The sequence below is a fragment of the Equus quagga genome, chromosome 12 (genome assembly GCF_021613505.1).
Source record: "Equus quagga isolate Etosha38 chromosome 12, UCLA_HA_Equagga_1.0, whole genome shotgun sequence".
Lineage (NCBI taxonomy): Eukaryota > Metazoa > Chordata > Mammalia > Perissodactyla > Equidae > Equus > Equus quagga.
This window is the reverse complement of record NC_060278.1, coordinates 4,708,445-4,721,809: the sequence shown is the minus strand read 5'-3', so window position 1 is coordinate 4,721,809 and position 13,365 is coordinate 4,708,445. Positions and strand designations below refer to the sequence as shown.

General features: G+C 34.8%; 1 protein-coding gene across 7 annotated transcripts in view; it reads right to left on the bottom strand.

Annotated features, from left to right (window-relative positions):
• The window catches only part of ARHGAP12 (Rho GTPase activating protein 12), a 117,864-nt gene that overhangs the window by 34,574 nt on the left and 69,925 nt on the right, over positions 1-13,365 (bottom strand). For 3 of the 7 annotated variants that reach the window (XM_046678839.1, XM_046678841.1, XM_046678844.1), the window contains 4 exons: positions 12,955-13,035; positions 4,932-5,057; positions 1,722-1,790; positions 1,283-1,357 (listed from right to left, as the gene is read on the bottom strand). In XM_046678839.1, the coding sequence (XP_046534795.1) occupies positions 1,283-1,357; positions 1,722-1,790; positions 4,932-5,057; positions 12,955-13,035 (351 nt within the window). The remainder of the gene's footprint in view (positions 1-1,282; positions 1,358-1,721; positions 1,791-4,931; positions 5,058-12,954; positions 13,036-13,365) is intronic. The other 4 variants (XM_046678843.1, XM_046678845.1, XM_046678840.1 and 1 more) reach the window with 3 other exon arrangements.

Sequence of the window (13,365 nt, the reverse complement as noted above, 5' to 3'; positions counted from 1 at the left end):
ACAAGAAATAAAAGAACTATTATGAAATAACATATCAAGTAACTATTTTATCAAATAACATATCAAATCATATATGATTACATATGTAATCAAATAACAGAATTAAATGCTATGAAGAGTATTACAAGGAAACCTGAAGAAATCTAAAGGATTGGAATAAAATTGTCTGAGGAAGCAAACTAGGAACTGAGCTCTAAGGAATGAACAGAAGTTAACGAGGCAAGATGTGGGGCAGAAATGTTTCAGTGGGCAGAGGACCGACCCGGGCAAAACTTTGAGGAACAAAAATGGCAGTGCAGCTGGAGGAAAACAAGCCAGAGGGAAGACGAGGACACAAGAAGTTAAGAGACGAGGCTGGAGAAGCAATCAAGAGCCAGAGCATGCAGTCTTGTTGTCCTCACTAAGAACTTTAGTTTTCACTCTAAAAGAAAAGGGAAGCCATTGAAGGGGAATGGCAGAATCAGGAAATCACAGGAAAGACCGGGAGGGACTACAAGTATAGAGATCAAGTACAATTTCGCCGAAGTCACGCCACTGTGTGAGGAGAAGTCACCTGAAGGTTCTTCAGGTGAGAGGAAACTTCAGTCGAGTTATGCATCTCTGATACTCATCTAGCACAGATGGGCAATGTATTTTACAGCACAGGAAAAAAATGGTGCCTGTGCTCATTAAGGAGGAAATGCTTCTTACCTTTGGACTGCTGGCCTGAGGAAAAAAGGGTAAAGTATAATTTGATAGTATTCTCTGGGGATTTTTATATTTATTTTTAAAAACCAAACATAAATTCATCATTTAAAAATATGGCCTATAATCATGAAGATACATATTTTGCACAAAAAGGGGCTTTTAAATCAATAAAATCTGATTTTTAATTTGAACCTATTTTAATTGTTTTTTTTTTTCTTTTTGAGGGTGATTAGCCCTGAGCTAACATCTGCCACCAATCCTGCTCTTTTTGCTGAGAAGACTGGCCCTGAGCTAACATCCGTGCCCATCTTCCTCTACTTTATATGTGGTACTCCTACCACAGCATGGCTTGACAAGCGGTGCATAGGTCCACACCCGGGATCCGAACCGGCGAACCCCAGGCCACCAAAGCAGAATGTGCAAACTTAACTGCTGCGCCACTGGGCTGGCTGCTCGTAATTTTTTTTTTTTTAAACCAATGAAATTTAATAAAAGCCCAAGAAATATTTAAACATTACACTTAGAGAAAACTGATTTACTGAAATTGATTGAAATAACTAGACTATGTTATACTATATGCTGCTATCATACTAACTGTATCCTGGTGCTTTGGTGAAGAGGGAGAAGACTCATATTCAGGAAAGCAGGGTTTTGAGGCAGTTGGAGATTCCTACAAGAAATAAGTAACGAAAAAATGTTACTCTACTTTATATAATTATATTTCTTCCTCTACTCACAGTGGGAAAGTTTAACAAGGAAGGCTAAGAAAATTTTTTCCCTAGTTATTTTCTTTCTATATTCAGCTCCGAAACTAACATGGTACTGATTTGAAAACTACAGCTGTCATGAAGTTTATGAAACACGGCATATTTTATACCAAAAAGTTATATTTAAATACTGCATAAAGAATTATTCAAAAGAAATGATGCACGTTGCCTTTAAATCATGATGTTGCAGCAGCCTGAAGTAACCATATCTACAATAGGTAAAATCTAAACGCTTATGGATAAAAATGTAATAGTCAGCACACTAACTTGCTCTTGGTGTAGCAGGTATGAATATCCAGGATTAGGCATGAAATAGTCACAGGAATTACTTGGCAACTGCCAGAATAAGAATTTATTTTAGTCAACAGCTATGTAAGAAATTAAATTACTATTAATATTTAAAAGTGATTTTAGTATTATAGCTAACTTTCCAACTATTAGAAATAAGTAAGATTTTTAAAAATGCAAAGAAATCTCAGATTTAAAGATTAATAATTCCCCAGAAAAAAAAGAAATGTTTTAAATGTATAAGCCTACAAGAAAATAAAAGGAGCAAACCAATAACGTGCATTTTTAAAGCAATTCTGCTTTGTCAATATTAAAACACAGTATGTGATTTTTCATGGAGGATAAGACCAAAAAAACATTTTTTTGGTACCAACAGCCAAGCTCCATTTAAATTTTCTCCATTCCCTGACATGCTTTGAATAATTTCAGGAAAAGAGAATTCGAAAAATAATATGCCAATACCTATTATTAATTTTCCTATAAAACCAAATAATTTCTTTAAACATTCATCCTCATACCTGTATCAGTCTACTTTTCTATGCTTATGAAACTGGATAAGATACTGTAGAAAAACTTGGGAATTTGTGTTAAATCACAATGCAAAAAACTGTTAACTCTATATCCACTCACTTGGAAAAAAGTCTTCAGGTTTATATCCTAAACAATTTGTAAACACAGAAACCAGGCAGCAGTGAATGTTTACACGGAAAACCACTGAAGGGACAACCTCTCAAATCAAACATCCAAGACACTGTTATGGAGAAAATATTAAAATCACATCAAATATATCCTTACAAAAAGAAATTACACAATGTCCAAATCTCAGTTTAGCATCATTCAAGTATTTTTTTTTCTGACAGCTTGAGATGTTTCACTTTTCAATCTCTTGACTTCTAAAAAGTGTCTAATAGTAAAACAGTCTGAGAAAAAGAGGAAGGAAAGACTTGATGACCCACAAACTAAAAAATAACTGAATAAAATGAATAGTAATATGATTTTTCAGAGCATTATCGGTCCTACAGAAATAAAAACCACATCAAAATGAGTAAAATGTATGTATAACAATTATAATTATTATAAAGAAACTATTTTACATTTATACATTCATGTATATTTATAAATGTATATGCATAAATAAATATATCTTAAATGTCTACAAATAGCAGGTTTTAGTAAAAACCATACAGAGGCAGAAACAAACAGATGCACCCACACATCTACACACAGACATCACACAGCTACCTCCTCCAAGGTTGTCTGGCAAGCGAATTAGGATTATGTCATCATAACAATATTTGATACAGAACATTAGGTTTCTTTGGTTACAGTTCAAGTTATACATACTTTACCCCTTTAGCATACATAGAGTCAGTGTCTGTTCTGAAATAGTTCCTCTTTCACAACCTCAAATCTTAAAAAGATATACACTAGGTGATGATAATAGAAAAGTTCATAATTATCTGTGATCCATTTATAAAGGGTAAGGTGGGGGGGGGGGAGACAATTCTACCAAAAATATGTAAATCTCTGACCTCAAGAAAATCATGTTCTGACAAGTGTGAAGTAATTAGATGAAAAAGGAAATGTAATAAGAACTTCATGCAACTTATTCTAATAATAGACTAAAAATGAATCTGAAGAAACATTAAAAAGGAGTAAAAAATTTTAAGTCTAACATCACCAAAATAATCATCCATTTTGTTCTAGTATGAAGAGGCAGTGGAGTTGGTTCAACAATGGCTTTGGCGTTAGAGCATTATACATGGTCTTCAGGAGAATTCTGTATACACTCAATTGTAATCTGGTTCTTGGAGTCAAATCAATTTTTTTTTTTTTTTAAAAGATTGGCACCTGGGCTAACAACTGTTGCCAATCTTTTTTTTTTTTTTCCCTGCTTTATCTCCCCAAACCCCCTTGTACACAGTTGTATATCCTAGCTGCAGGTCCTTCTAGTTGTGGCATGTGGGATGCCGCCTCAACGTGGCCTGACGAGCGGTGCCATGTCCGCGCCCAGGATCCGAAGCCGGGGCCGCCGCAGCGGAGCGCGCGAACTTAACACTGGGCCACGGAGCCGGCCCCTCAAATCAATTTTTAAATTAAAATCTCTAGGAATCTTACCTACTCAAGTTAATCTCAATGCTAGTATATTTTGAATCATTCTTCAATAGCACAGAAGCCAAAATTTCATTCCTTTAATATGCCGCCTACATTCAACCACGTAACATCTTTACAAATAGAAATTAGAAACTGGTCTGCTACTTTCCCGGCTCTATTAGGCCATCTCATAAACACGATGTGTGCAGACTTTTTCTACAGCTCCACAAAAGTCCACTTTCTAATTTAACAAAGATCAACTCTACAGTCACTGTAATACTAAAGAAATATTCATTTTGACTGATTCATTGAGATAATTTATAAAGGAATTGAAGACAGAAAGTACCCAAACAGAAAAATATGCTTTAGGAGAGTTCATCCTGTTTTCACTAACACACCTGAAAATGCAGGAAACCTGTGAACTATGTCAAAAGAGAAGCCTCGTGGTAAAAATAAGAGTCCCCCAATGACAAATACGCTTTTAAAATAATTTACTTAGTTTTGGGGTGTTACTGCCACCTTCACATGATAACATTAGTATGCCTGATGTTCTGCAAATTTGTACTAATTTCCTACTCTATCCCCAAAATGAAGCCACAGTGTAAAGATGTAACTCATAAGGAAGTTAAAAACTTTATGACTTTTCCATTCTGACGTTTGCATCAAAATCCATCCTCTATTTGAAACAGAGAACATTACTTCGCAGACTGACAAAGGAAGCACCTTGTACAGGGAAACAGGGAACATGGGTGTGAGATTCCAGTTTTTCCTGGAATGGAGGAATTAATTAAATTAATTAAATGTCTCTGCTATAAAACCTCCTAGAGATTGAAAATAAACAATATAACAGATATGTGACTTTACAATAGGATTATCAAAAAATCTGTCACCTACTAGGCTCAAATGTATCAAGGTATACATCATTCAGCCACAGATAAGTCAGTCCTTTGGGCAAAAATCACAACTCACTCCAGGACCAACTAATGCTGCATACATTAAAATAGCAGTCACCAAGGTATGAGATTCAGTTAAGGAGAAAATAAAATAATAAAGAATTTGGCAAAATTCTCAACAGACCTTCTCAAAAAGTCCTACCTTGTCATTAGCGTCCAACACAATGGTGCTATGTCTCCACTTTGTTAATACTATGGGTTCTTGCAGCCGCCTGTCCAGGCTCCTACTTTTAATTATTTCTCTTTGCTGCTGGGATGAAGCATTATACTAAAGGAAACAAAATATACTTCATAAATAAGAGAAACAAAAAGTGGAATCTAAACATGCTAGCTCCCAATGACACATGACATTAGGCAAACTTCCTTGTATGACACTAATATGAATTTTCTGGGCTCAGTTTTCTGATCTGTGACCAGCACTGTGGCACAATTGAGAGGATCACAGAGTTTGCTTTTGGAGAGACCAAGTTAATGTTATATTTGGCAAAATATTTAATCTCCCCAAGTCTGTTTCATCAACTGTAAAAAGATCTAACAAATATCTCATTCACAGAGTTGTTATAAGGATTAAACAAAGCATAAAAAGTACCAAATATTGCCCTGATAGTAGGGTCTCAATAAATATTAGTTATCATAATTTATAAAATGAGGTCATTGAACAAATTAATATTTTAAGGTTTCTTCTACTTCTAAAATCCACACAAATCCAATTTTTGGTTTAGGTTTTAAAAATAGTGCTTACAAACACTGTAACAGTATTTTCACATTTAAAGGGTTGTTTTTACTTTTGCTTTTACTTATAGGCCAAACATACTGTTATTTGTTTCTCTGAAGTGGTAAAACATAACCAGGTGAAAGGTAGAGATGGTACTAGTTCTAAAGCCCAATCCTGAATGTATCAGTTGTGCACAAAGGATAGGCAATAACTGACAAGAAAACTGCATATAAAATTAAGAACACATTATCAGTAGGCATTAAATCATGTAAGTGTTTGACACGTCAAGAAGATCACCAAGCAGAAACATTTGAGAAATGTGATGTTTAAGAGTTAGGCTGTTTTATACAGGCAATTTTAGTAAATTATGAATAACGAATTATAATAAAATAAAAAATATTAATCTGCTTTGTAAGGGATAGATTCTTCTTCTGAAACCAAAGGATACCTAATATCTATTTACTCCCCTCACCCATAAAAAGCCCAGTAAATCTTAAATTTTAATGACTGACTATAATTTCAATGAAAGTACATTTTGGGGATGTTTTTAATATTAAAAAACCTTCCAACATCTTTCTCCACAATATGCCATTTCTTTTCTCTCCAAAAAGAGTCCTTACAGGCTCCTCAAACTGTCTCCCAAAGCTGTTACTTTGTTACCCAAAGCCAGGCAATAACATATGAGTGTTTGTTTTTAATTCACTGTTGCTTAACAAACAGCAATCTTAACATTTATCATAGAAATTCACAAAGGGATAATTTATAGAATAAACAAAGATGAAGCTTTAAGGCTAGCGAAAAAAAATTCTGTGCCAGAAATCCCCAAGTGAAAAGAAACTCAAATATTAAACAGGGCTATATTTTCCCTTCAATACAATCATCGTTAGCACCAATTAAAATGTATAGTTGTGTGTAAGCTTGTGTATGATACCTACCCTAGCTTTTGAGTGCTATAATTACTACAGATGTTTAGAAATGCTTTCAACGTGGGAACAAAAATAACGTAAAATTAAACTGGGTAATAATCACAATTTTAAATGTGCTGATGATTCTACTAGGCAACAATAGGTTCATAAAAGCAAAGAAAGCATAAATGAGATAGATATAAAATCTAGTGTAGACAGAAAACAAAAATAAAGTGTCACACACTTAGAGAAAAGAAAAATAAGATGACTCAGTTAAAATATACAAACACACACATGTATGTGTCTAGTTAAGATAGCTAAAACTTAATATTTTTATAATCCCTCTAAAAAGAGCTTTTGGTTTTAAGAATTTTAACTGAATTTTTATTTGAATTATTTCAAAGGTAAACTAAAGAACAGTGACTAATGAAAACCCACCACTGAGCTTTAGCATATCTAACATAAGATGTTTGCTTCAGGTGTTTGTTATTGCTGTTGTTAAGACATACAATATTATAGACATATTAGAGGCCCTCTGAACACATCTTCCAGACTCCATCCTCTCCCTCCCTCCACAGCAGTACCCAGCCTAACTCAGGGCTCAACATTCTCATGCATTTTATACTGTGATACATACTTATGTATCTATAAATACATATTACTTGTGCGTTTTAAATTTTATATAAATGGAATCACATGCATAATTCTTCAACTTGCTTTTTTCACTCAATGTGTTTTTACTTTAAACAATGTATCCATGTTGGTGAATATGCAGTTCTAACTCATTCACTTATTTTCACTTCTATATAATATCTGTAGATACCACAATTTAACCATTTTGCTATAAGTGGATGTGTCCAAGGTGCCAGTATTAATTTACACCCATTATCCGATAAATAACTTTTATTTCCTTGTAATATATCATGTTTGAATTGGTTTTCTTGTAGAAGTAGACAGGTGGGTCATGGTTTTTTATCCATTCTGAAAATCTCTTCACAGGTGTGTTTCGATCATCTACATTTAACGTAACTATTAATGTTAGGATTAAGTCTGCCATTTTATTATGTTTTCTGTTCTGTTTATCATTCCTGTTTCTCTTTTCCTACCTTCCTATTGGCTACTCGAGCAGTTTTTACTACCATATTTTAATTTATCAATAGTTTCTTGAGTCTCTCTCATTTTACAGTTTTTCAGTGCTTGCACTAGGGATTACAATTTACATACTTAATTTATCACAGTCTACTAGTAACATTTTACTACATCACGTGGAATGTAGAAACTTTACGAACAATTACACCCCTTACTCTCCCCCCTTTATGATAGAGTTGTCTTAAATACCTCCGCATACCATGAATACTACTTCAGAAATGTTATAATTTTTGTTTTGAATGTCAAACATAATTTTTAAAACTCAGGACAAAGGTCTCCCCAGATATTCACCCTTCCCACTGTTTCTTCATTCCTGACGTTCCAAGTCCTCTTCAGGTATCATCTTCTCTTCTGTTTGAAGGACTTCCTATAGCAATTCTCTGAGAAAAAGACTGCTGGTGATAAATCTCAATTTATTTTCATCTGAAAATGTCTTATTTTACTTTCATTCTTGAAGGATAGTTTTGCTGAATGTATATTATGGCTTAACAACAGTTCTTTCCTTTCAGCATTTGAAAAATGTTATATCACTTCCTTCTGGCTTCATGGTTTCTAGTAAGACATCCACTGCCTTTCAAATCATTACCCTATAAGTAATCTGTTGTTTCACTGTGCTGCTTCCAAGATGTTCTTCTTTAGGGGTGGGGGGCAGTCTTAGTTTTCAGCAATTTGATTACAATGTGTCTAGATGTTGGTTTCTCTGAGTCTATTCTGTTTAGTGTTCACTCAGCTTCTTGAATCTGTTCGTTTGTCATTTGCCAAATTTGGGACATTACCAAACATTATTTCTTCAAATATTTTTCAGCCTCAAACTCTTTCTCCTCTCCTTCTGGAACTCCAATAAAACAAATGTTAGATCTTGTGTGTTTTCCACAGATCTCAGAGGCTCTGTTCATTTTTAAAAATCTGATTACTCCTCCAGGGACCAGGAGGGTTGCCTGGCATGCTCTTCTCACGGCAAGGCAGAGGCGGAAGACCAAGCCCTGGTGCACAAGCCCATTTCAAAACTATGCTTGGGAGACATTTGCTCACATCCCATCAGTGACAGCAAGTCACATGGCTGAACTCAGCGGCAGGACAATACACGCCCCTTCACAGTGGGAGGCCACCACAAAGGTATGGAGCAAAGATTACTGATACAGGACTGGGTAAAGAATGGATCCAATGATGCAGTCTACCAGAATAGGCAATCTGGTCTTTTACCCTTTGATGGCTTTTAAGATCATCTCCTATAGTGAAGTTCTGCAAATCCAGTAAACTGTGTCAACAGGAAGATTTATTTTTATCCATCCCAGTCACTATTCAAGGCATATTTTCCAATTAAAGACTAATGCCTTCCTTCAGTTTTATTATATTTTCAAACATTATTTCTCCACCTTTCTCTTCTTCCTAGTTAGTATATGGACTTCCTAGTTAGTATATGAACTTAGGAAACTCTCCACCCATCTTCTATTTCTCTTAACTATGCTTTAATGTTTGTTAGCTTCCTATCTGTCTGTAGTTTATACTATCGACTGAACTTTTTATTTCAACGACTACCTTTTTTATCTCAAAGATTCCTAATTCTTTATCCTATCACCTATTCACGTATCATTTGGTTTTATTTTTTCATAATTTCTTGTTTTTAAATGAAAGCCTTCACTTAACTCTAAACATCTGCAACATAAAGTCTCTATTAAGTTATTAAGAAAATTAATTTCATCTGGAGTACAACGTTCTGATTCTTGATTTTCTCATGTCTATAACAGCATTAGAGTTCTTCATGTGTTTTACTTGGAATTTAAAACAGCAGTTTCATTTTGAGGAGGAGACGTTTGTTTTGTTTTCTCTCTTCACTCATCCTTCTTTATTTTTCCCTCCCAATCCTTCTGCCCATCTAGTGGTTTTGTGGTTCCTTCCCTAAACCCAATCTAGAACCAGGTATGTATAAACACATGTGGATACATATTGTATCTCACTTAGTTGTCATACAAACATAGTCCTTCTTTCTTCTTGAAGGTAAAGACAATGCCCTACATCTGTATTCACTATAACACCTACACAGTACTGAGCACCAAGTATGTATTCAGAAAACAGCAGTTAAATTAAATTTCTCACATCTCCATTGAGGGTTGCAAAACTATCTGGCAGAACTTATTTTAGACTTACTAAGTGTAAAACTGCTTAAGGTACAGAATTTAACTTGCAATTTTCTTTATCATAAAGTAACAATCCCTTAAATAGTGGTTTTGGAACATCTTCCCTTATTTCCTCATTCCTAGTGTACCCAACTCAAACCTCTTCCCCACATCCAATTCAACTGGAAGTTCAAGAAACTGCCAAGACTTTCTGACTTTATCGTAGGTGGCAAATGGCAGCAGAAAATAGATAATATCACAAAACTAATGACTCAACACTGATCACAATCAGCACCCATTTCCATTGTTGTAGAACTAATCTTTAAGGCTTTGACATAAGTCAATCCCTTGCCTCTCTCCTTTCACCCAGGACATCTCCAGAAATAAGCAGGCTTCTTAACATTGAATATATGTCTTTCAACCAAGGAAACAATAGAAGTTAACAAGAAACTGAATAGGAATTTTAGCTACCAGTTAAGTAAAGGTTCTAAACTGCTCCTTATGAAACGTCATCCTGGAAGCCTCCTTTTTCAATGGAAACTGACCTGGGACAAATCACTATAAGAAGGCTTATGTTTGATCTCGTTACTCCGGGTAATGAAACCACTGTCAAGAAAGATATGATACAACAAAAGATTCTTCTATAACTCAAATGATATTTGAGGTACTGATAGGAGCTAAAATCCAAATTTGACAAATGGAACAAAAATTTAATATTATGTTTAAATTATGTAATTAATATTATAATAATGAAATATTAGTCTTCTATAATCTAAATCATTTTCAGTGAACTAAACTTCCAGCAGATTTATCTTCTAGTTTAAGTCAAAAATCAGATCTCATATTTTATAAGCCTAAGAGAACCAATCACTGTTATATTGATCATTGGATAGTTATGTCCCCAAAATATATTCCTAACCCAGGTCATACAGTATTATATATTTTGGCCCATCACTATCCATAGATTTTTCTTTCCAATTTAATCACTAAATACGATTGTTTTTATAAATGGTATCTAGTTTTGAAAAATAATACTTGATATATTCTATAACTTCTTTCTAGTACATTTACAAAACAGAAATACTGTTAATCTTATTATGTATACCCTTTTCTCCCAAAAGGTGGTAAGAGTTGTATTATACTATCCTAATAACAGCTATATTAAGCTTAGAATATTATTTTTCCACTTTGGAGTTTTACTGAGAGACAATTAAATTAGGAAAATAAAGTTAGGCCATTTCATGTTCAGTTTTTTGTGTTTTTTTTTTTTTGAAGAAGATTAGCCCTGAGCTAACTGCTGCCAATCCTCCTCTTTTTTCTGAGGAAGACTGGCCCTGAGCTAACATCCATGCCCATCATCCTCCACTTTATACGTGGGATGCCTACCACAGCATGGCCTGCCAAGCAGTGTCATGTCTGCAACCCAGGACCCGAACCAGCGAACCCCAGGCCACCAAAGTGGAACGTCCGCACTTAACCGCTGTGCCACCGGGCCAGCCCCTCATGTTCAGTTTTTTGTGAAACACACACAAACATAAAGAACCAAAACTGTTGCTAGAGAAATCACTCAATTGCTATGCTATAGTTCATAAAATAAGACTATTATAGAGTTTGAGTGGTTGGCATAACTTTGAAGTTTAAAAGGTAAATGTGGTTTGACCTTCAGAATCAGATTCCAAAAGTACAAACTAATAATGATGAAAATGAAAAAGACCCACAAATGCTTTACTGAATTGCACTTCATAATTTTAAATGATATAAAACTTCCAACACTGAAATACGTGAGGAGGAATTTATGGCACTTTTAGATATATTTTTATTTGGATCTTTCTTCATTCCTGATATTATTTCATGATTAAGTAAAACAACATGAGAAAAACTTTGGAGACAATCAAAAGATGAGTGGTTGCCGGGGAAGGGGTGAACAGGGAGAGGACAGGATTTTGAGGGTAGTGAAAATACTCTGTACGATACTATAATGACAGATACATGTCATTATACTTTCGTCCAAACCCACAAAATGTACAACACCAATAGTGAAGCCTAAGGTAGACCATGGACTTTGGGTGATTACGATGCGTCAGTGCAGGTCACGCTCAGTTAAAAAAAAAAAATTACCACTCTGGTGAGTAATGTTGATAATGGGGGAGGGTATGCATGTGTGGGGGCAGGGAGATCTCTCTGTACCTTCCTCTCAATTACTCTCAAAAGTAAAGTCATTAAAAAAAACCCCACTATGTGATAATATTTTCATAACACTTTGCATATGGAAGTTTTTGTAATTGAAATATAAAAATTATCTTCATTAATACTAACATGTTTAAGTTGCAAGTCGTATTTTAAAAAAACAATCATATTATCCAAATGTAAATTTTAATACGACTTCTAATTTAGGAAGTATTAATTTAAAAAACAAAGTGGCTAAAAATATGAAATAGTGTTTTCTGCTGAGCTGGGCAAAAGAGAAAGTACCTACACAAACTGTGTGATAAAGAATCAAAAATGCTTATTTGAAGATTTGACAAGGCTTTTTTAACTACCAGAAAATTCTGAGGCTGTACTCGATAGCCAAATTAACCAAAAGAACCAGTATTCCTTTATGCCCAACGCCACTCCCGCCAAATTTCCATTATAGCAACCTACATTCTTCCTTGAGATCTTAACATTTTAAAAGCTGTCAGAGTTATAACGGAGCTCTTCTGCTACTGCCTCAATACAGATTTGCAAGTGTGTTCTTAGAAGTCACATAAAGGCTGCACATCTTACTCTACTAGTATCAAGCCTTACAATTTCATAAAATAATTAAAAGTCAGATGAAAGTGGTTCCTTCCACTTTTAGCACTAGTTTACTAGATTAGTGTCTCCCAATCTTCAGTCAATTTAGTAATACCTAGTGATTTTTTTCTAGATACATGATATCCATCTGTCTTTATACTAATATTTTTCTTTAAATTAACTTACTTCAGGAAGAAGATAAATTTCTTTTTTCTTATGTTTTTTTGAGGAAGATTAGCCCTGAGCTAACATCTGCCGCCAATCCTCCTCTTTTTGTTGAGGAAGACTGGCCCTGAGCTAGCATTCATGGCCATCTTCCTCTACTTTATATGTGGGATGCCTACCACAGCATGGCTTGCCAAGCGGTGCCATGGCCGCACCCGGGATCAGAACTGGCAAACCCCGGGCTGCCAAAGTGGAACGTCCACACTTACCCGCTGCACCACCTGGCCAGCCCTTCCATCTACTATTTTTAAATAGAAATTCAGTGTTAAGGTTTGTTACCTTTGGCAATTCCCATTCCGACCGAGATCCATCTGCACTGTAGTAATACTGTCTACCTTGATCATCAACATGCTTGAGCCACTATAAAAACAAAACAGGTGTAATATTTTAAATTTAAATAAAAGTGACTTTAAGGCTTATACAACCAGAGATATTAGATATTGTTCTTATAAACCTTATTCTACTTGCTCAAGAATACTGCAAAAGAAATTCAACAAATTTATAGTAACAGACTTGCATTTTAAGTTTGGTGAGAATAAGTAAAAATATTAAATGTGAACTCATTTTCTCTTTCTTCCAATGTCAAGCTAGTGATTCAAGCACCACTTAACAACATAATAGGAAACACAGAACAAAGATACATAGACGCACATACACGCAGCGGACACAGGGCCACACTCTAACAACATA